The sequence below is a fragment of the Cydia fagiglandana genome, chromosome Z, assembly GCF_963556715.1.
Source record: "Cydia fagiglandana chromosome Z, ilCydFagi1.1, whole genome shotgun sequence".
In the NCBI taxonomy this organism is placed as follows: Eukaryota; Metazoa; Arthropoda; class Insecta; order Lepidoptera; family Tortricidae; genus Cydia; species Cydia fagiglandana.
Window position 1 is genome coordinate 18,996,197 of NC_085959.1, and position 24,914 is coordinate 19,021,110.

A 24,914-nucleotide genomic window follows, 5' to 3' on the forward strand; every position below is an offset into this window, starting at 1 on the left:
ATTATTTAAGTTAAATTTAAATTTTACAGGTATTTAAAAAAGTGGCCGCTACGGACTGTATTGTGTATTTAAGTACCTTTTGAATACATCAAACTAGTTTTTATGTTGCTGGATTCGTCAATCTATGAGCTTAAAACAAAAACGGCCCCTTTAGTTTTGAACGGGTAGGTTGACGAATCCAGTAACATAAAAATTAGTTTAATGTATTCAGCAGTGGCGCTAGTGTGCACGTTGATGGGCTCTTAAAAACCTGACCCCAACAAAAAATAAAATAATACAAAAAGAAATTCCCTCTCCGGGATTCGAACCCAGGACCATTAGCTTCCTGAACTGGATTACTGCCAATACCCGCTAGGGGCGCTAGGCTAAACGGGTTGTCAATTCTAATTACAATGGTATCCTACCGAGCGCTAGTAGTATAAACGAACTTTTGAAGGGGACATTTTTTTGTATGGAGTTATCGTTCTTCTCCTAGTGAGTATTATATTCTTTGGACGATAACCAATTGCTTCGCGCCTACATTTTTTCTACTGACGGAAATGGGTTGACAGACTTTATTTGTCCAGCCAGAATCTAACTCCGGAATCTCTATGGTTGCGGAATAAATACAAATATTATCTATGGTACATGTTTAGTTGTAGAAAAAAAAAACGGAAAATTTGAAAAAAAAAATGGTTTTGTGGGAGGGAATTTTTAATAACTTATTAGTTTATGGTTTTAAGAAAAAGAAATTGTCAAATTTTCCTTTTGACACGAAAATATACAAATATTTACGTATATTTCAATGACTCATAGTCTACTTAATAATATTCAAATACTTACTTATACTACTTATAGTTGTAATAAGTAAACTTTTGTTTTAAGTGAAAATGGGATCCGGATTTAAATCATCTTTATATGCATGTTTACATCTTATGCCGGATTGGATGCGAAGAGTAACAGATGATTATAAGGAGGAAGGTAGGATAATTGACGCACACTTTTTAGGTTTCCGTAATGGCAACCAGAACACTTATACCTAGTTTTGTCATGTTCGTCTGTCCGTCCATCCGTCCAAAAAGTTAAAATAAAAATAAATGTGGGTACTTCAGGGGGGTTGGGGGGGGAGGCACTCGATACAAGTAACTAAGTACATTTTTCATCTATTATCTAGAATCAGAACACGGTACCGAACCTTATATAGATTCCCACTATTTTTTATTTTTAACACCTTGTATGTACTCTTCATTTCATGTTGTACCACAGAGAAACATAGTTTAGGGTTCCGTAGTCAACTAGACATCCTTTTAGTTACGCCATGTCTGTCTGTCTGTCTGTCCGAGGAGGTCCGAGGCTATGCTCCGTGATGGTGTGTAATTAGTGCTAAAAAGGTTTTTAGTACCTCCCCTACACGTAAAGTCGGGGTGTTATTTTTTTTATTTAACCCACAGTGTGGGGCCTTCAAAATGAATAGAGGCTTACAACAAACATTTTTTGATGAAGAGTATATTTTCGAAAATAATCGCCATGAAAGAAATATACTTATATAAAAAACATCGTAAATAAAAATGTATAAATACTTTCAAAGAAAACTATAACAAACATAATCGGACCAACCGTTTTTGCGATATTACAGAAAATCTTCTCTTCTTAGTAAACATACGTACAAAGCGCTGCGAAAGTACCACCTTGTGCTTGTATTTAATGTACTTGATTTACCTATTAGTATACTAATACCCCCCGTCTAGCCTATTCTGACCCTTTAGTACCGTTTGGTAACCAAAATTTCGTAACCAGCTACAAAATGGGAATCAAGATTCCCAGTTTGTAGCCGGTTACGTATTGGGCCAGCGTGGTACCGCTTGGTAACTTAATTTGGTAACTAGCTACAAAATAGGAATCTAAAATTCCCTGTATTTAGCCAGTTACGAATTAGGCCAGAGTGGTACCATTTGGTAACTAAATTTTGTAACCGGCTACAAAATGGGAATCCAAAATTACCTGTTTGTAGCCGGTTACGTATTGGGCCAGAGTTACTAATCGGAGTTTATTCTACCAAATCGAGGCTAAAACGGTGTAGGTACATACGAAAGTACTTCAGACCTTTTGTCATTGCATACGTTTATTTTAAGTTTTAATGATAATTTCTCGCTGACTGTACATTTTATCAAAAATCTGTGAATGCCAATTGCCACCACTTAAACAGTTAGAGATGGCTTCCCAAGACCATTTTCGAGTGACAGCAAGCTGCATTTACTGGCCCATCTCTGCTTTTCATCCTTAACACAACTTAATGAACCACTTCAAAAGTCCCATTTTGTAACCAGTTACAACGCGGGATATTTTTTCCCGTTTGGAAGCTGGTTACCAACCGTGGCTATGAATCGGTAATTCAAAAGTCCCATTTTGTAACCAGTTACAATTACAAACCGGGATTTATTTTTCCCGTTTCGAAGCCGGTTACCAAACGTGGTTACAAATCGGTAATGGAAAAGTCCCAATTTGAAGCCAGTTACGAATTGGTATTTCTTTCCCGTTTCGAAACTAGTTACCAATTTTTAGTTACCAAACGGTACTAAAGGATTCTGACAGAGTGGTAGTTACCACGGAACCCTACACTGAGCATAGCCCGACATGCTCTTGGCCAATTTTTTCTCTATGATTGTACCTTGTTTGACTTCCTATCATAATTTAAGTAAGTTTTGGATGCTGATCAAAACTGTTGAAGAATGAAGATCTGCTTACAAATTTGTAATGTCCCAACGAAGCGATCATACTATGAAAAAGCTCAAATCTAAATATAATCTCGTACTACTGAGCTGATTATGAAAGCCCCAGCACTTCTTAACGACAAAAAGAGTTCGTTTTCTTTTTGCTTTTATTACACTGTATGTGTGTATGTATCTACTGTACTCGTATTGTTTGACTACTCATGTAGAATGCGGAGTTCGCGAATGGGGCCTGCACCTCCTAGAGAAGCAGGGTCGTGCTGCCGTGTGGGCGGTGAGCTCGGAGCTGGGCGTGCGCGCTCCCGGTGTGGCCGCGCTGGCCTGTCGCCTCATGGAACGCTATATCAACAGCCAGATGCGGCACCTCGGTGACTCTTCATCTTTATTACCAAAATATTACTTTTATAGGTAATCCGTGTTTCCCGCACACACTAATTCTTACATAATTACTACCCTTGCAGAAACCCATCAGCTCCAGCGATTTCAGCAGGGATTGCGCCTAAGGATACCCGCGTTAATAGCATCATGCGTGCAAATAGCCGCTAAGAGTAACTCGGCCGCCATCTCCCTGTCCGCCTCGCACGTGTGCAGCTACCTATTCCGTCAAGGAGTCCATCACTCCGTCAAAGATGTCGTCACATGGGAATATCACGTGTTTCAAACTATCGGTCAGTTAGCCCAATCATGCTAATTCCATTAATAACTGTGATCAGGGTTGTTCCGGTAACTGTTAATTAGAGACTGGCGTTTGATGTAATGTAGCGTTCTGCTTGATAGATTAGTGAACTATAACAGTAATATTATTGAACTAATATAAGTAATTTCAAGTTAGGTGAGTACTCCTCACAACATAGGGTGTGTCTGACCATGGTATACGTGGAACTGAAAGTTTCTTCAATCACGCTTATATAAATTTAAAAGCTAATTGCTGTTGCCGGTGATTGGAAATAAAAGGCATGATACTAACTTGCCATTATAGTATGCACACAATTATATTTCTTCCATATTTATATTTTTTTTATTATACGAATATCCGCGAGTCAGTAAAAAAGGCGTTTTTTTTTAGGATACAGTTAATTTTGAAACAATGTCAAGTACCTTATGTAGAAGAATTATAAAAAAAGTTCCAGTACAATTGATCTAAAGTTATAGTTTTCCCCTAATATTCATTTTCTTTATTCTTTATTCTTTATTGTATTGCAGTCATGTTCATAATTACATTAGGTGTTACAATTTGTGGATAGTAGGTACATGACACCCTGTAAGGGCATTCAATATATCTTAAGTCTAGGTATTAAATATTTAGTACATGCATCACATCTTAATAGCAGTCAGCTATTATATTACACACAACTGTAATATCAATATACCTAAATCAAATCGGAGCCGGACAGGTGAGTATCTTTCCTTGTTAGTAGGTACCTACCTTCGTACCCTAGGCCAGTAGTGGGCAAAATTTCTTTTTGAGGGGCCAAAACTTGAAGGAATTTCAGAAGGCCAGATTTACAGCAAACATGCAAGTTTGTTATATTGCTTGCCATATTATTCATTTTTCAAATGACCGGCGGCGGGCCAGAAAAAAATTCTTTCGCGGGCCGAACCTGGCCCGCGGGCCGTACTTACCCGCCACTGCCCTAGGCCCTACTGTCATAGGTACTTAAAAGAAATTGATACCTATATTTCCTAAATCCTCATTATTATATTCAATCTTTACGTTTGATAAGGCCTTGGACACGTGTTGCGTAAACGTTTTATAAGCTGTAACTTGACATGTAACTTGACGTACACACGGAATGACACCAACTGAAGACCTTACGGCCACGAAACGCAGGCTTTGAGAGTTGCGCCTGACGCTGACGCAGAACAAATATACAGGATGGCTAAAACAAATATACAGGATGGAAAGATAAGTCGGGCCCTGCAGGGAAACTATCTTAAATCCTTAAGCACGCTCATTTTACTTAAAGGAGACGTTCCTTTATTTTTAAGTAAAAAGAAACAAAACTGCATTCAAAGATTTTCTAAAACTCGCTTGTCTCGCCCGGGACTCGAACTGACTAAAAATTCCATAAAATTAAAACTCGCAATTTTATTCTACTAGTCGATACAGTTTATGTTAATGATAACATTTCTCCAAGAAACATTAGGTCTTGCAGTTTTGTTTCTTGCAATGCAGTTTTGTTTCTTTTTAAAAATAAAGGAATGTCTCCTTTAAGTAAAATGAGCCAGCTTAAGGATTTAAGGTAGTTTCCCTCCAGGGCCCGCCTTATCTTTCCACCCTGTATGCCGGTCGACGTCCGCGTAGAGCGTTCCATGGCTCTCGGGTAACGGTTGCACCTTGCAGGTTACCGCGTGCCGCTGTGGACGAGCGTGGAGGTGGCCGAGCTGCTGGCGGTGCAGGCGCGGCTGCCGCCGACGCTGCTGGAGCCGCTGGGCATCGTCGTCAATCTGGCCGAGTACAAGCGCGACCGGCTTGACCGCCGCGTGCGTTGGGTCGCCAACGTTTCACCTCATAGTCAGTACTTTAATTAATATGTTAACCACATTTTATGTTAGTATAAATATACATGTTATTTAATCAGAGGACCGAGAGGGAGATACAGAGAAACTAACTTAGTTCATTGCACACGTTTCAAACTTTCCGATAAAAAAATATTATAGATTTTCATTTTCATAACTTTTATTTAAAGAAAAATGTTTTATCTTGTCTGATAATATTGTGCCTGCTATGCTGCTCTGTAGCACTGCTATGGCAAAAATATATAAAAAAAAAATCAGTTTCCGAGAGTACCTAGTAGATGTTTGGATGGTTGGATGGATGGTTAGTAGGTACTTTATCATAGTAAAATAACTGCCGGTTTCTCGAAGACTCTTTATGATCTTTAAAATACAGAACAATTTATTTTTCTTCACAATGCCATCGTATAGCGGGTGGATGTTTACCGCGTTGTTTGTCCGGAGGTTCGAACTCGTCGAGCTGCGAGGAGCCGAGCGCGCGGCCGCTGACCGTGCGGACGGCGCACCTCGCCGCGGGCGCCGTGGCCGCCTGCGCGCGCTACTTCGACCGCTCCCGCCCCACGCTCGAGCTCCACCTCGCCTCCTACATCAATGTACCGCTCTCTTATGTCGAATGCTTGAGGGATTCTATATTAACTGAGGCTATCATCGAAGATAAACATGACGTTTGCAAACGAAGAAGGTCGTTGAGGGACTCTATTTTAGCTGACGCCATTATGGACGACTCGTTTGACGGTTGCAAGCGGAGAAGGTATGAATAGTTGCTCCAGCAAAAAGTTTCAACTGCACTAAAGTTTAAGTCTCGCCAAGGTTAAATCAATTACACGGGCAGCCTGTGGATCTCTTATACGCAGAAACAGTACAACCCCTCGGTTTACAGTACAACAATGCCTTCAGGATGATGATGGGGCTGTCTCGCTACTGCAGCGCATCGGGGATGTTTGCTGAAGCTAGGATAGACTGTTTCTACACCACAGTGCGAAAGCGGTGCACATCCCTGTCGCGTAGGGTGCGGGACAACTCTAACATTATCCTGAGGGCATTTGCGTCAAGGTTTGACTGTCAGTACATAAACCATTGCAATATGATACATGTAAAAAAAAATGTACTGACAGGCAAGCCAAGGTACTGTATGTAGAAATAGTCTATGATTTGATGTCCTGTACCTATATATATGTCGCAGTCGGATCGTATAATCCGCCGTATTACATTACGGCTAGCCGTTTTCAAAAACAGGGGCGTTTTGAAATGCGGCGGTTTAACGATTAGCCGTATTGAATGCGGCTGAATGAGAATCCGCCGGAATGTATTCGGCGCCATACGTTCTTCAACACGGCTAGCCGTAATGTAATACAGCGAGTCATTAGCCGCCGCTTTGACAGTTTTTAGTTCCCATTTTTAACACTCGTGGCGCTGCCTGACAAACGCTGGGGTGTCCATCAAATCTGGAGTTTGTCGGACTGTTTCTTTTCAAAAAAAATTTCCTTAGCAACTTAACTAGACGTAGCCCCGCTTCGCGGGGCTCCTATTTCTGAGCGGTTTGCCCTTCGGGCATCTGAAGCTACCTAACGAACCTAACCTACCTACCTATTGATTAAGTGAGACGTCCGTGAAAACATTACATTTTGGGGAAAAAAGCGTAGGTAGGTAATTAGGTTAGGTTCGTTAGGTACATAGCTTCAGATGCCCGAAGGGCAAACCGCCCAGAAATAGGCGCGTATTTAAGTTGTGAAGGAAATGTTTTGGAAAAGAAACACATGTAGTGCGGTGGGACCATGGTAGAAATAAATTAAATTGCAAACATTGTCAAACTCCGGATACGTAGGCGACCGAAAGAACTGGTCACTCTACAATGTACGATGCGGCTAAACGTGGGCCGCCTTATTGAAGAACGTATCGCAGTGACAATCCGGCTAATCGTCGAACCGCCGCATTTCAAAACGCCCCTGTTTTTGAAAACGGCTAGCCGTAATGTAAACGGCGGATTATACGATCTGACTACGACATATAGACCGTTAGGGCCGATGCACACCAACTGCAACATCGGCGTGCAGTTCCCATACAAGTTGCAGTCGGGTTGCAGTCCGTCTGTACCGGCCCTTAAACGTTAATGGGTACGATGCATTCGTCGATAATGCATGTAACATATTCGAACCTGAGGCCCTGCATATTTGTATGAGGCCCTGTTTTTATGTTCAGTCCATCTCAGGTTTGGGGATCTCAAGAAACCGCCGTCATTTTGGAAAATATGTTTCATCCTTTAGAATCGATATTTAAAATTTACGAAAAAATATACATTCGTGTAGAAAACTGTGCGACTTTATAGTCAACTGTAATTCATGTAGATATTCTACGAATAATTTATAAGTTATTTGTTAATTTAGTGTACTTTCTTAACTTTGCCGGTTCTTAGTCACGGTAGTTAGTCGGTTAATTTACTGTCGGATATAATGTATTAACTGCTTCTACTTATCAAATCTATTATTTTCACTGTATCCTTAATAGTAGACTAATTTAATTGTATAAGATAAAGTTATTTTTTTTAATACACGCTCGCGTCAAATATAATGGCGTCCACTAGCTGGCACAGGTGCACGGAGCGGGCCATGCACGCGGGTGCCATTGTCGGTAGGTAAGTAAAATCCATCGTCCGCGTCCGCGCCACTCAGCGTTGCTCATACCTACTTGCTATTTTTCGTTAACCCGCTCAGGCGCTCACCCGCTCCGTGCAACCGCGCCAGCCAGCGAATGCCCTAAGTTGGTACTTACACGCTCAGCTTGTCACATTGTTTCATGTGTTTCCAGAGATATTAGTCGAAGTATATTAAATTAAAATAACATGCATGATCTAGTTTTTATTCTGTTTTGGTCCTACTAACAATCAACAAACAATTATTACGTAACATTATGAATTAAGTTATTAAATTTATGTCAATAATGCAGGAAGAGGAGCAGCCGCCTCCAACTAGACTAGATCAGTGTGCAACGCTTGGGGTGGCTGATATTAAAATGCTGTTCCCGGCGCCACCCGCTTTGACTGGCGAAGCGCGAAATATGGATGCCTCGCCGGAACTTGCCCGCTACCACGACGATGCGTTTAATATGGCTCTTGGTTGCCGATGCCTATACTGTTTCATATCAAAATAATGTGATATGGGTATGCTTACTACCAAAGAGTTGTTTATTGTAGGAAAGTTGTAAAGTAAAACAAAATGATTTACAGTTGAAATCAATGGCACTACCTACTACACCATTTATTTTGTGGCAAAAATATTGTAAAACGCCAACTTTTGACAACCAAAGTATATGCCGCATAATGTACAGAGCCAAACAGCGCCATCTACATCAGCTTACAAATTTGAAGCACATACGTACTTCAAATTTGTAAGCTAAGTAGAGTACGTAAGTACTTACATTGTACAACGTCCCTCTCATTGCACAATGTGCTACTGTATACTATGTAAGTAAGTGAAATATTGAAAACGAGGTCTCGTAATTATCCTATTAATGCGTCTAATCAACAGTGATCGGACAAATCATCGCAAAACCTTCAAAAATCATTTATATCTCAAAATAGGACAAGATTTATTAAACTCTTGTTATGTACACAGTACCTTTATAAAATTTCCAGACTATACTCAAAAACTGCGGTTCACAAGTGTTAAAAAAATTGTATCATGTTCCATACGATATTTATTTTTGCGTAAAATTGTCCGAACTCTGTTAATCAACTATTTATTTTTAAACGATATCACAAAAACATAAAATTTCCGATAGTTATTCTTCTAAATCTTAGTCAAGGTATTAATCTTAATTAGTTACTGTCACATAGATATGCAAAGCCATTTAAAATATCTGTACACTTCTCAGCAGCAGATCCGGTGCGAAGAGTACAGGGAGAGCCCATAAAAAGTAAAGAGAAGGATAAAATTTAATTAAACGCCATTTGTAAGCGATGCCCTCACGTCGCCGCAAACACACGGCAAAATGTTAACAAGTTATAAAAATTATGAATGAACGTCAGCCAGACGAGGGTCCAGCGAGGTACGCCGCGGGGCGAGGGGGACAACAATGGATGATGCTTTGGGGTATCTACCCAATAAAAACTTGACAAATGGCGTTTCATAATCGCGTTGCATTCCAAGCCTCGTCACCAGGATATGCTTCGTTTTCCCTCGGTCGGAGGATAATGCTTCAGCCTATGTATATGTAATTCTACGTATAACATACTAGATGTATGTGGGTAGTGTTACCCTGCTTGTATCATGTAAGAATGTAGGCTTACTATACATGTACTACACATATTACCCTCTTACATATGTCATTGATTGGATTAATAAACATAAATGAAGTACAGAGTCGAGTAAGTTAAACTAGTTAAGTAATATGTCTAGAAAATTCCGATACTGTCATTCCATGTTGTTAATTATGCAGTGAATACTCTTCTAATCACATCATAATATTTATACATATCGTAATTAATACTCCTAATCCAAGAAAAAACGGTTCAGGTACCCTAGCTACTAAAGTGGAATTAGTTTTCGCTGTAGGTAGTACTTGTATGCACAACGATATCTGCGCTCATCACATTAAACCAATAGACGTTTATCATAGTTTATTCTCCCATAAAATTGCTTTGAGGTCGTAAAGTGAGTGGCGGGGTTATTACCCACTAGTCTCCGGAAGAATGCCCGGTTATAATAATAAGGGTGGGTATTACAGCCACCAAAATATTGTGTGGTGTCACCGTGCGTGCCCCTGTTCTTACAATATTATTAAAAATAATTTCTCATTTTTATTGCCCTCCTCTTAGTTGTAGTAAGCGGGGTAATAAATGACTTTGCCATTATTATGAGACGGTGTGCTACAGTCACGATTGCAGTAATTGATATTTTACTTTGCTAACATGACAAACGCGTTTTCCGATTAGCTTGGACATGGCTTACTCTTAATATAAGCCTTATAAGCTTACCTATTGTAAAATAATGTTTATTCATTATTCAGAGCCAACATAATATATGGCTATTTATAGTTAAATGTGGTTAGAATGACTTAACTTTGTTTTTCGTTTTCCCTAAGTAGTTAAGACTATTTTCATTTCTCATGCTCTGAAAGAGGGTCATTGTTGTTCTAAAAGGTGTGCAGAAAATTATACGTTTCTGTACGGTTCCAAGTACGATTTTATTAATTTGTTTACGATATGCAACTGAATTTTGGATATAAATAGATGTTTTATACAATTTCCATTCTGATGACTCTCCATTCCATAAATAACGATACTTGTGCCTAACTAAATTGTTAATTGAAAGTGGATCACAAAATACCATCTATAAAAACGTATACATACTTATCTAGTCATGTTTAAAAAAACACATGCCTTATAATTTCTTCGTATTCGAAATGAAAAGTAGAGTGTTTAACTCGGGTGAAAGGCATCGTTTCAGCCTCGGACTATTCCCTAATAGCATTTTCTTGTAGGGATTATGTTGGGCCTTTGTTTACGTATTAGTTGGGCAACCGTTATATTTGGCCGTACGATTTGCTGGAGGGCCCTCGACAAAGGCCCTCCCGAAGATTCCCAACAGAGGGCCATAAGAGTAATTTTTTCGTTGGGCCTATTTAAATTAATCATACAATTATTCAACGGTGGTGGTTTTGGTTGGGCCGTGGTTGGGCCTATACACATTTGTTTGATGGTTGGTTAATTGTTACATTTGGCCGTACGATTTGCTGGAGGGCCCTCGACAAAGGCCCTCCCGAAGATTCCCAACAGAGGGCCATTAGAGTAATTTTTTCGTTGGGCCTATTTAAATAAATCATACAATTATTCAACGGTGGTGGTTTTGGTTGGGCCGTGGTTGGGCCTATACACATTTGTTTGATGGTTGGTTAATTGTTACATTTGGCCGTATGGCTTGCTGTAAGGCCAACTGCAAAAAAATAAAAAAGTGCAATTTTTTCTTTGTGCTTCTGTTTGCAAATTCAACAATTACCCAAGTCAGGTCAGGTAGGTCGGTAGGTAGTCGTGCACCAGGTTGAAGGCCCAACACAGCTTGTCCCACAAAGGGCCAACATTGTAACTTTAACGTTGGGCCTTGTGTAGGATTCTTACAATACTACCGTAGGTAAATAGTTGTGTAATTTATAGTGTGCCTACAGTCTATTATGTAATGGGCTTTTGTTTACGAGTCCTACAGACCCTACAGTTACCCTACGTTAAGTGGTTGTGTAATACGACGTTGGGCCTTTGCTGATAAATATTACAATTACACTACGGTAGGCATTGGTTGTATCCACATGAAGGCCCTAGGCAGCAGTTGTTGTTAATCTTCTCTATATCGTTCCAATTTTAGTATATGTACTGCCGAAGCAAGTACACTTACTATACACTCTAATTTGTATATATACTAACCGCACTTCGAAACTTCGTAAGCGAGATTTATGTTTTTTGAGATTTAAATTGAGAAAATGTTGGAAAAATTCAATTTTTTAAATTTATGTGTAAATTTTATAGTTATAGCTATTAGATTTATAAGTTACTTTTAAAAAATATTATGATTATATCCGGAATAATCGAGAAAATAACTATAACTTCGATGTTTGGAGACAGTAACGCCATCTAGTGACGCCACAAGCAAACTCAACTGGTATTGTTGGGCATCAGTAACACAGCCAATGTTGGTAAATGCGATATTCGTGCTCACTGGGCCAACGAATGTTGTCGTTGTTTAGCCACCGGTACCAAAATACACAAAGGCCCATTGTTAGGCGTCAGTGCCACAGCCAATGTTGGTAATTACGATATTTGTCATCATTGGGCCATCGGATGATATCGTTGATTAGCCAACGTTACCAAAATAAACAAAGGCCCATTGTTGGGCATCCGTGCCACAGCTAATGTTGGTAAATGCGATTTTTGTCATCATTGGGCCATCGGATGATATCGTTGATTAGCCAACGTTACCAAAATACACAAAGGCCCATTGTTGGGCATCAATGGTACAGCCAATGTTGGTAAATGTGATATTTGTCGTCATTGGGCCATCGTATGATATCGTTGATTAGCCAACGTTACCAAAATAAACAAAGGCCCATTGTTGGGCATCAATGCTACAGCCAATGTTGGTAAATGCGATATTTGTCGTCATTGGGCCATCGGATTATATCGTCGATTAGCCAACGTTACCAAAATAAACAAAGGCCCATTGTTGGGCATCAGTGCCACAGCCAATGTTGGTAAATGCGATATTTGTCATCATTGGGCCATTGGATGATATCGTTGATTAGCCAACGTTACCAAAATACACAAAGGCCCATTGTTGGGCATCAATGCTACAGCCAATGTTGGAAAATGCAATATTTGTCGTCATTGGGCCATCGGATGATATCGTTGATTAGCCAACGTTACCAAAATAAACAAAGGCCCATTGTTGGGCATCAATGCTACAGCCAATGTTGGTAAATGCGATATTTGTCGTCATTGGGCCATCGGATGATATCGTTGATTAGCCAACGTTACCAAAATAAACAAAGGCCCATTGTTGGGCATCCGTGCCACAGCCAATGTTGGTAAATGCGATTTTTGTCATCATTGGGCCATCGGATGATATCGTTGATTAGCCAACGTTACCAAAATACACAAAGGCCCATTGTTGGGCATCAATGCTACAGCCAATGTTGGTAAATGCGATATTTGTCGTCATTGGGCCATCGGATTATATCGTCGATTAGCCAACGTTACCAAAATAAACAAAGGCCCATTGTTGGGCATCAGTGCCACAGCCAATGTTGGTAAATGCGATATTTGTCATCATTGGGCCATCGGATGATATCGTTGACTAGCCAACGTTACCAAAATACACAAAGGCCCATTGTTGGGCATCCATGCCACAGCCAATGTTGGTAAATGCGGTATTCGTCACCATTGGGCCAACGAATGTTACCGTTGTTTAGCGAACGGTAGCAAAATACACAAAGGCCCATTGTTGGGCATCACTGCCACTGCCAATGTTGGTAAATGCGATATATGTCATCATTGGGCCAACGAATATTATCGTTGTTTAGCCAACGGTACCAAAATACACAAAGGCCCATTGTTGGGCATCTGTGCCACAGCGAATGTTGGTAAATGCGATGGTGGGCCAATACAAAATTAATGTTGGCTACGGAACGAACCTCATCCCAACGTTTTCCCTACCGTTGGCACCGTGGGCCCCAACGAAAATGCTACTAGGGTTGGCGCTGTCACTGCATTCTAGCACCAAACTACCTCAGAAGAAAATGCAGAGAGGGCCTTTCATCCCATTCCCGAATCGCCTCAGTGACAATGCGTTTTCACTAGTTTTCCGTATGGCCTCGGTGAAAACTAGTTTTAACTTGGATTTCAGATTAAGATTCAGATTTGGACTAGCCGATGCATGTAACAAGGTTCACATTATAAAAAAATTAAAATTGGTTCTGGCGATTATTGCTCATTGTTAACCTAACAAGCTTCTCCTCGCTTCATTCGTCGTTGCACCTGTCTTTCGATTCCTAGTTCTCAACTAAAATTAATATTGAATAACAAGGCTTCACTATTTTTAAGAGACTTTGTGAGTGTTACCGAGAGCAATTTCCTCTCGCTTACGCTCCGGCTGTGGAATGGGTTCCCTGCCGAGGTTTTACTGAGGGGCTACGGAATGAGGTTCCTCATAAAAGGAGTGTACGTGTTTTTAAAGGATCGGCAACGCGCATGTAACACCCCTTTACTTGTAGGCGTTCATGGGCTGCGGTGACGGCTTACTATCAGGAGGCCGCATGTTTGTTTGCCACTGACGTGGTTAAAAAACTATCGAATACGCGTTTTCTCTGAGTCGACATTAAAATTAGATTGAACTAGGAAAACGTGTTTTCACTAAAAACGTATTTTTTACGGTGAAATGCACATTGCATAGCATATTGCACAGTAAATTTTATTCTATGCGAGCGGATTCTCAGGTAGAAGTTGTTAGCTAGCACGAAAGTTGTTAGTATGTGCGGGGCATATACGGTGCATGGTGCTCATGTTAAGCTATCAAGCTACGAGTAAGCTGGATTAAAAGTAATGCAAATCCCCAATGGATCGATTTGTTTACTGGCGTAACACAGCTGGGGCTGGGAGTGGTCGGAATCGAAATGCTCCGCCCTAGTTGTACTTCAACTTGTTTTTATGATTTTCTCAATGCGACGATGTGGAGAATAATCGGTAACTAAGTACCTGAGTGCTAACTTTAGAAAAATGAAGTAACAGTTTTTCGTTTTTATTTAGATAAGTATGAGTACTTACCCATTTTAAAGGCATTACGTTTATGGTGTTAATATAAGATTACCAAAGCCTATATGGTGGGTTGCTAAATAATTGAAAACCCGACATTTCATTAATAATAACCACATATTAAATATAGTAGATGATTATCTACTTAGATGAAAGAGGTGCCCGTTGAATATTTTTTCAGATATAAATTTGTAAGTGTTATTTTGTCGGTGGTAGTAGCGGGGCGTGTCCTCGGGCCGCCCGCCCAGCCAGCGCAGCCCCGCGGCAGTCGCCGGTGCTCCGCCACGACGAGTGCGCGTTTTCGCGAAGCTTTCCCGGGCTCCCGCAGTTTTCTCGGTTTCGCTATACCACAGCCGGCGCTACTAAGGTAAGCTTAATTTATAACAACGTGGTGGTTAATTTTGTGGATTGTATCGATCGTACGTAATGTACATTTGGTACTTAAGGTTTAAATGATGTACTAGAAAAAATGTTTTGTTATTTAAAAAATGCCGCTCGAGATGCTTTACGCTTAAACTAGCGCGAAAAGTTTAATTTCGAGCTAGGTATCACACAATGGAAAATATTTACCTCATGTTAATTACTGAAATAAGTACAAGTATGATTTTTAGTTTTTTTTATATTAATATAAAAAAAAAAACTAAAAATGTACCTACATGTTTTAAAAATAAACAAGAATTATTTTAAGCACATTAAGTTTTTGTATCCAGTTGACAACTTTAAGAAGGAACATAAAAACTAAAAAATATTTTTACTATGATTATTTTTTATCTCTTACTAGGTATACCTACCTAATTACTTATTAAAATGTACAGTCAGCAGCAGAAGTAGCTAAGCGGGCGAGGTGTTCAAAATTACCTTGACACGCTCTTATTCTCTTAATAATAAAGTCGCGTCAAGATCATTTGATACACCTGGCCTGCTTAGCAACTTCTGCTTCTGACTTTAGTTATTATGTTGTTTAAAATTAACAATACGTATTTTATGAAAACTTAATTTAACTAACATAATAAAAATTAATAAAATAAAAATAAATTAATGACAAATAATAATAAAAATTCGGTAAAAGTTCTAAAAATATAGTTAGGTTAAGTATATATAATGTAGTTTTAAGTTTATAATTTTACTTTGATTTTTAATCTTTTGTCAATTTACTATGTTATTCTAAAAATTATTTTAAGGATAGTATTAACTTTATTAATTTTTATAATGTGATCTTATTAAGCATTTATATGAGAAGGGCTCTAGGAAGCGACAAAATTTTAAGATAGTTATTTAATACATTTTTTATCGTTTTCAATAAAGAACGAAGTTTGAGAATTTTTTTCTAATTAACAATTGCCTAACTTGTTGAAAAAACATTTTTAAGATAAATTTCTACAAGTAGTACATTTGTTGGCATGTTTTAAATACACCGTAAGTATGTTTTTTTGTTACCTAATCGCTTTTTCAAGCCGCGCGCGTTTCCCAAAAATGAGACGCGAAGGGCAGTGTTCAGCGTTTAATAAAAAGTATAATAAATAATGGAGATACAGACTTCCAGAGGCAAGTATAGAATGTTTTATTAAAAATATCCTTCTCTTTTATAATATTAATTTTGTTTCTTATATGTTAATACTTTTTGAGATATTAGGGAAATAAAAAAATATCTACATTTTTCCCCTATTTTGTTTATAACTTTGATTTTTTTTGTGTGCTAATACACGCTTCGTATACATTTTTCGAGGCATCATGACAAATCTAATGAAGTATCACACGTATATTTAGGAGTAGCATCTCTATTTTTCTCCGTGTTCAGTTACTCGAACAGACTAGAAATGTATACGAAAATATCATGCAAGTTTTTGAACCGTCTAAAGTGTCTAAACGGAGCTTTTTAGTCTTATTACATTGATAGATTAGGTATGCGTCGCTCGCCGAATAGTTATAAATCTATACTATAGATTAAGTTATTTTTTCGTTTTTCGCTGTGATAATGATAACTATGTGCCTATTTGTATAGATTCTATACAAATAGGCACTACAATAGTGACCAAGGAATAATAGCTTGGTAGCGATCTTTCTTTACATCCTGAATTTTTTTAAATATTAAAATATATGTTAATTTTAATATTTTACTGTATAAAATATAACTGTCCTTTTATATCTACTGGTTAAAACAGTAAACAACAATATTGTTACTAACATATTGTTGTTAACATAATATTATGTTAAACAAAGTTCTAATTTTCAGGAAAAACATCAGTGGCTCTCAAGAAAAATGTGTAGTCCATTTAATAATGGGATTACGGCATCATTTTGTTGAAGCTTGATGGTAATACAATATTTATCATATAATTACCTTCTGCAAAGCGAAAGTATACTTACTTGTATGTCGTCAGTATTTTACAGAGGTCCTTAAAAATGGAAACTGTTAAAATATCTTCGTACACTTTTACTTTAGATCCATTTTTCCGTTCAAGCTTAAATTGGTTTATTAATTGCAAAAAAATTCAGAAATCATAATAATATCGCTAAACAATCTGTTTTATCGGTAAGGGGTGCATTATGTAACCGAACGGATGGTGTACTAATATTTATTGTCTATTCCGTCCAAACCCATTAATCAGGAAATTGCCTAAATCAATTAAATCGTAAAAGATATCCAAAAACCAATGCGTTTACATGAAGAGGAAAGGGGACGGCCGTTTCTTCATACTAAAGTAGTCCCCATTTTCCTCTCTGGATATTGACATTAGGGAAAATACTTTTACATAATTTGATGTATATTAACCATGCCCCTGCGTTTTGCTTTTCTCGATTTTATGATTATGGTAAAATTAGGAAAAACAGATATTTAAATGCACCTAACTCATAATTATAAAAAAAATCGAATAAATTCAAACGTAGGGGCTATTACCTGTGGTTGTATGTAACAAATCGGGTCCTCCACTTTCGTCTTAAATTACGTATTATAAACTTGGGGATTTGTTCAGAAACGATACAAAATTCATTTGCTAATTTAGTGAATATGTATTATGTAGGTACCTACTGTTAGTAAATACATTAAAAGGAGCAACGAAAAATGACCAATGACATTCTTAACTGTCTTAACTAGCACATATTTTTTTAAAGAAACCAGCCTCCTAATTTTCGTGTATATTTAATGCATATGAGAGAAAGTCTTCCACAAAAACTCTAATGTAAATACTCAAATACTCTTCCTGTAACTAGGGAAGGGTTCCAGTCTGCCCTTGATTTTATTACTCTACTTCCTACAACGCCAATCGATACTCATCCACAAATGGCCATTTCCCGTACTCTGCAATAGTGTACAATTATTGCCAATAGATTATATTCCAGTCTGTATAGAAGGACTTTTGAAATCGCCATCACATGGGAAAATGTACTCGTAGGCCGTAGGCGTAACGCAATTCAGGCATTTTCATACGGGACTTGTACAGCATTGGCGGTAAGTTTGGGTTTAGCGCTGCCGCATCGAATGTGAAAAAGTTAAATAGAATCTATCTGCGTAATTATGACTGACTTATTTTAGAAGTAAAATAAATATAAGCATTATTTATAAAAATACAAGTAAGTAACAACGTGTAACTTATTTAAAACTTAAGGGCTTAACTTTTTTAGTTTTTGCAAGATCCCGTCGGAAATTTTCCTGATAAGCGATACGCACGTTTGTGTTCTTCGGATTAGCTGGTTATTTAATTGCATACCCCAGTGGTGCAAGTAGCAATGATTCTTATCGCGACTTATTGAAAAAGGGGCGGTGCGCATTCCTATCGGGCATAAATCAGGACCGTATTTCTTTCAACGGCGGCTAGCTCCTTTTTATTGCCCGCTTATTGGCCTATTACAATCTGATATATTGATGTCCGTTCAAACGGAAACAGCCGGATGGATGATTTGCTGTTTGCGTATACGTGTTAGAATAGAAAACGAAAGAAATGTACAAAAATACAGCAATATATAAATCGGATTTTAGGTTAACAAACAATGTTCTCGCTAGCACTTGATATTTTTACGAGTAAGAAGCTAGGTACCTAAATAGTTTTTTTAAGTAAAGGCCATAGTCGGTTTTCCATAGTAAGTTAGCCCTTAAATCAATTTGATTCGGATTTTTTTTTGTGAGTACTTCTTAGGGTGAAGGATATTTTTGCTGAGTATCAACATCTACTAGTGACAGTTTCTGACTTATGATTATATGATTATTTTTCTTTAATGTAATGTATCGGGATGTATTCAAGCGATTTGCTTAAATTTTTTAACTAGTGTTCTTTATTCAGGTATGCATCGATACTCAAAAAACGAATACCAGTTGTCATATACACGGTGTAACATGAGTAAACCGAATAATTTTAGCAGCGTATTCCTGATCATATTTAGAGACAAAAATGTCCTATAAACTTTTTTGAAATTCGTCCAGTTTCAGAGATATTATTAATTGAAAGTAAAACTAGTTTTTATTGTTACATAGTGTAAAAGGCCTTTTTGATGGTGATGCTGCTGCTATGGGACGTAGTCTAAATATCCTTATTGATAGATGTCAAAAAGTGACAAGTAACACTTTGCAAAAAGTAGGTTCTACGAAAAAAAAAATGGAAAAATCAATTTTAAGTGACAAGTTTACCAATAACATTTATTTTTTATGTACTTATACATTCAAAAAATTGAAAAATATAACAAAAAAAATTTTTTTTGGCGAAATTGACCTAAACTCTTATTACATTTTTTACTTCTTTTGACCCCAGAAATGCGTGGTTAAAATTATTCGGTTTCCTCATGTTACACCGTGTATAAAAAAAAAATGAAGTAAAAAAAATAAAACATTTTTTTAATGTCGTTGTGAAGTAGCGACACCTCTAATTTTTTTTCTAGTTGTAAGCCAGACATTGGCCTACTACTTACCTAAATATCAAAATTTTACAAACGGTACTTCCTGTCAAAAATTAGCAATGTGTGAGGTCAAGTCCTGTACTCAATCGATTTAAGGGCCAACTTATTATGGAAAACCGACTATGGCCTTTAGTTTTTAGCGTTATTTGTTATTTTAATATTATTAAACGAGAATTGATAAAGGTTCCTAGTACCTATCAACTTAATAAGTACCTATACGGGCCACCAATAGACTTTGTTATGGTCACATTAGAACGGTCACAGACTTTAACTGTCCTAGGGTTGACCGGTTAAACCTGAATCTTACCAGCACACCACACACATACACAAACATACATGGTACAGGTTACCATGATTACCCGTACAATTTGACACTGGGTTAACGGTTTCAAAAATCGCGATTAATCTCGGGTTAGTGGGATGGCGCAAGTGGCGCTGTACGGTATAAATTTACCTAGATTATAGATTACCCTACTAGAATTGCATTTTAAGAATGGTTTTAGTATTTTGGTATGAATATACAGTAGAATTAAATGTACAAAACTAGTTTACATCTAATTCATAAGCAGGATTACGTTTGGAACAGGCGCTCCACCTAATGCACCATGTGTATCATTTCATAACGTTTATGTTAGTAGTATTAACGCGGGTTCCGGCCATACTATTCTTTTCTCGAGTGTTTACGTGTAACCACAATAGAATGGTAGCTGCAAGTAACGAGCGCCAACTGGTCTTCATCTAGGTAAAGTTGCGAACACATCAGAATTTCAGTTTATAGCCAAAGCAATTTTTTGAAATTACTTGTAACAATAAAAAACTATGCAAATTCCTACATTGCCTGGTACTAATTACGACTACAAAAATTTATTTTATGTAACTAAATTAAAATAATTATTACTACTTTTAGCAAATATGACCTTTCATTATTTCATATCTTATGATACCTAAGAAATAATGCGTAAAATAAATACCTAAGTATTTGACATAACAATATTTTGGTAGTTCATTGGACCGTATCAGTAGATGTGACAACTATACAGTTGTCAAGGACTAATCCTTCACAATCATTTAGTTAATAAACAATACGTTTGAAGCTGTGCGCATCTGAAAGCTCGAGTCGGCATACGCAGGGATCTGATAATAGGTCAACAATGCGGTTACTCACTGCGAGACAAAACGCACGTCAAAGGCTCAAGATGCCCCAATATTTGCCTATAGCCTGATTACCTAGAGCATGAATGCTAATTTGTCAAATCAACTAGGCCCGGACGTCAAGACTAATTAGGGGGCTCACGATAGAACAGAACTGTATAGTGTATAGCTATATGTACAATAATTGTTAACACACAAAGGATAAGCCCAAGGCGAGAGGTACTCCAAGCAATTACCTAATTGAAATTGTTATAGTTAGAGCGCGTGATTGACCGTTCAAGTCTAAACTTACTTAGTATTAGATGTTTGAAAATATTAAGTGACTGAGCGGGTATTGTGCAGAGCCTATAACTTTCTTGCTGAGAGCCTTAACATTTCAACATTACTTAGTAGATTGTAAGTTAAATTGATTAAGCAGTTTTAAAATAAAAAGTCTTCTCAAATAAAAATGAAAACTGTAACAGGATTTTACTTTCCTTCGCATGTCTATTAGTTCAGTTGTTTGTGATATCGACCACCAACATTGTCAGTCACAAAAACGGCGTGCGTTTATTGTTTTAACTCTAAACGAACCATCAGCTACTGGACCCGAGTGTTGTGCTATTAACCGCATTGAGGACGTCAATACTTACCGCTCTTAAAACAAACACTTATTACTGTTTCGCTGAGCGGCCGTTACTCGGCTAAGTATACCTATTTTATACTATTTTTTATTATACCCACTGAATAAGCGTTTTATCAATCAAGTCATATCAAAAAACATTTAATCGAACGTAAGTCCTTAATATGTTAGTAGCATACTAATACTTAAATCTAGGGTTAGTAAAAACATAACAATGTTTTACATAATGGGGCAGATGCAACCAGTGGTTCAGCCACGGAGACTCCCCCGCGTCGGCCAACGTTTTATAATATTATGCTGACTGAACTGCTGACTAAAACCTGTGAATAAAATAAAAATGCGTAAAAACGACCTATTTTTCGGTCTACGGTCTATATTTCACGGATATTTTCATCATGTAGTTATTGTGAAGATTTGTAAACATACTTATAATGTGTACAATCGAATTCATCCTTTAGTTTGGGAATAGAAGCGTTAAAAACAAGAATATTTTATTGAAAATAACAACGGATTGCACTCCGGGAGCGCCCCGGCAGAAGTGAAAACTCAATGACACACTATGTATAATTGAGGTTAACGCCATCTAGCGTTATTTCGTCGCAAAACTTGAAAATCCTAAGCACATTACTGTTAGTACTCGAGTTATATTAGTACCAGTTAGAGGGAAACTCACTAGGTGGCATTTAAATCAATAAAGAAAAACTCATTATAACAGTTTTTCGATCAGGTCACGTGTTTAACATTTTTTCCGCACCACAAAAAGTGCCGCTAAAGAAGGTTTCACTTCGAAAAAATCTTTTTCTCAAAAATGGACGGCAAAGTCGACTTTGCCGTCTAAAAAATTGGTCGCGAAGCGCGGAGTTTATGGTCAGTCAAAAATTAAAAAGTTAAAAACATTGCAGTCTCGATTTTGGGACTGCAATGTTGCATACAAATTCCATTATTTGTCGAGTTCCAAACTTTTTAAAAGTTCAAATGGCCATATCAAATGAAGGCACAGGCCCATTAAACAGCCAAACAGATGATTAGTACCGCGACTATTTAGTTGTCTCAAATAGGTTGGCGTATTTTCGGCAGAAAAATACACTTCTGTTTTTTTTATTAAAAAATAAAAAGGCGGCAAGGGCTTTTCTCTGTGAAAATATATACGTAAGAACGTTGCTTTTGTAAAATGTTTCTATGATATTTATGTTTCTTGCACCATTTTTGAGAAAAGCACTATATATGACTCGGCTGGAAGGCTACTTGCTGGCTTCGGATTCAATTAAACGGACTCCCAAGGTCGTCCGTTTAAAACGAATCCTCAGCCTGCAAGTAGCTACTTCCGAGCCTCGACAATAATGTACTATTTTGGTATAAGCTTTACGCTTTAGCTTTTCGCTGACTGTACTTTTCTTTCAACAGGCAACTATAGTAACAGCACCAGTCATGGGACATTTAAGAGGAAATTTGGAGTATTTATGATATTTCCCTTATACATGTAAATGGTCTACCGCTTAGCGTGTTAAAAGATGAAAGTCCTATCCGTCTTTCATGTTTTAGGCGTGTTGTATCAAAGATACTGCAATTAGTTTCCACATATTTAACAAATTAAAACTATGCTTTTTTTCTCCAGTCATGGACACCAAAGCTCCAGTAATGGGCCCCCGGTAATGGACGTGGATCCAGTAATGGGCCCCCTATAATGGACATTGCTCTATCAGTATAAAATGTTGAAATGGGGAATAAGTTACGGCAAAAAAATCAATTTTTGGTATAAGCTTTTATCGCTGAATGTATTTTTCTTTCCACAGCCAATTATTATTGTATTAGATCCATCGAGACAATTCTAAAATACCCAAACACAATTAGTTAGGGTTTATTGCGATAAAGTTCCCATGACCACCTCCTGTCTCCATCATCAGATCAGGTCCATGTTATCATAATATTGCATTATCATCCGATTTGCATACTTAATTACGTACTTACACGAAATTTCAACTGAATCGGAAATCGAAAAGTGGCTCAAATTCAGCTACCAAGATTGGACCCACACTAACTAACAGGGCACGTTAAATAAAAGTTTGTAAAAACGATATTAATTTATCCGAAGTCCGAGAATACCTCCTGATTGACATATTTCGTAACTACATTTTACTTTTCTATTGTTTAAACATGAAATTATGGCATGGCAAGCATTATTCTGTCAATTGTCCCATTATAGGAGACACGCAGTTTTACAGCTCCTATAATGGGATTGAGCCAAATACCCCTATTTTTTTACATCTGTGGAGTCACAACATAGTGTGTTGTATACCTTATCTCATGGTAAATGCAATTAACAAAACACATTCTAGTTTTCATCAAGTATTAATTAATCAAAATTTAATAAATTAACTCAACTCTCTTAACGAGGTTGTTAAGAATTCGTAGTGGTATTTTTTTTCAGTGACACGACAACTTTTGGGTTGGCGCCATTTTCTTAAAAAACAACCAAACTTAATGAAACTTCAAACTGAAACAGCTCTAGGACTCTTATTTATGATAATATACAGCCAGTGTTTATAAACTAACTTTTAGATACTTATTTTAGAGGAATTATGTTTTTTTGTCCCATTACTGGTTCCACGTCCATTATAGGGTATACTACTATAATATACTCGTCGAGATAATTCTAAAAACCCCAAACCCCAAACGTAATTAATTTGCGTTCTTTTATCACAGTCTCCTGTCTTCATCATCAGATCAGCTCCATGTCATTGTAATATTGCATTGTCATCCAATTTACATACCTTTATGTATGCAAAATTTCAGCTCAATTTCATTGGAGATTGGGAAGTGGGTCAAATTTTAGTTTCCAAGATTTGGCTACTAACTTACATACATAGGTACTTAAATACTAACAGGGCAAGTTTAATAAAAGCTTGTAAAAATGTTTAAGGTCAAGTGCTCGTCAGGTGGCGTAAGGGTTTATTTTTCTTGGGGTAAGAGAAATCGTATAAAAATAGTCCTTCTACGTAAACATGTTTAAGTTAATTTTATTCATGAATTAGATTAATTTATTTTTAGTAAGTATTATCTTTTAATTATTTAACTTAGTTTTTAATATCTTTAATTATCTCTGTTTATTTTCCCTACAAGGGCTACAACTGCTACAAGTGTCCACCTTCTCCCATAGTTCCTCTTACCCCACCTGACCTTACCTATATGCTGACTAGATAGCATACTATATGTATGTGTAACAGATTCTAATAAAAATGTTTTACAAACTCGTCATACAGATTTGCAATATTAACATCCAGAGTTAAAGAATCATCTCGGTACCTACTAACATAATTCCATCATTCCACGCTTGCGAGAATAAACGATCTAGAGGTAGAAGTTCATTTGTATATTTGTATGCATTCAGAATACCTGCGAGCAATGGAAGGGTTCCTGCACCACATGGCACCGCAGTTCTTGCACCCCGCGCTGCAGAGCTTCGGCTGCGGCGCCTTCCGACCTATCGGAGGCGCCTTCCACCCCCTGTACCCAGGGAAGGCCTTCGCGAGGCACCTGGGGGAGCAGTACGCTCTAGGACAATCCGTCGGGCAAGCTCTCAGGGTAAGTCCTATCATAGTTTTGTGGAATAACTCGTAGAAAGGTTCCGGAAATAAAAATAATTAGTGTAGGCACCTATGTGAAACTCATATATTATGTGGAAACTAAAAATAGTCTTAAAATTGCACCCTAGAAACGAAAATCGGAGTCAGAT

At 37.6% G+C, this 24,914-nt stretch overlaps 1 protein-coding gene across 1 annotated transcript in view; it reads left to right on the top strand.

Moving 5' to 3' along the window:
- The first annotated feature begins 868 nt into the window (after positions 1-868).
- Positions 869-24,914, top strand: part of LOC134678243 (uncharacterized) — a 29,298-nt gene continuing 5,252 nt past the window's right edge. The window contains exons 1-5 of the mRNA XM_063536714.1: positions 869-960; positions 2,918-3,076; positions 3,170-3,376; positions 5,053-5,223; positions 24,570-24,763. Coding sequence (XP_063392784.1) covers positions 870-960; positions 2,918-3,076; positions 3,170-3,376; positions 5,053-5,223; positions 24,570-24,763 — 822 coding nt within the window. The 5' untranslated portion in view covers position 869. The remainder of the gene's footprint in view (positions 961-2,917; positions 3,077-3,169; positions 3,377-5,052; positions 5,224-24,569; positions 24,764-24,914) is intronic.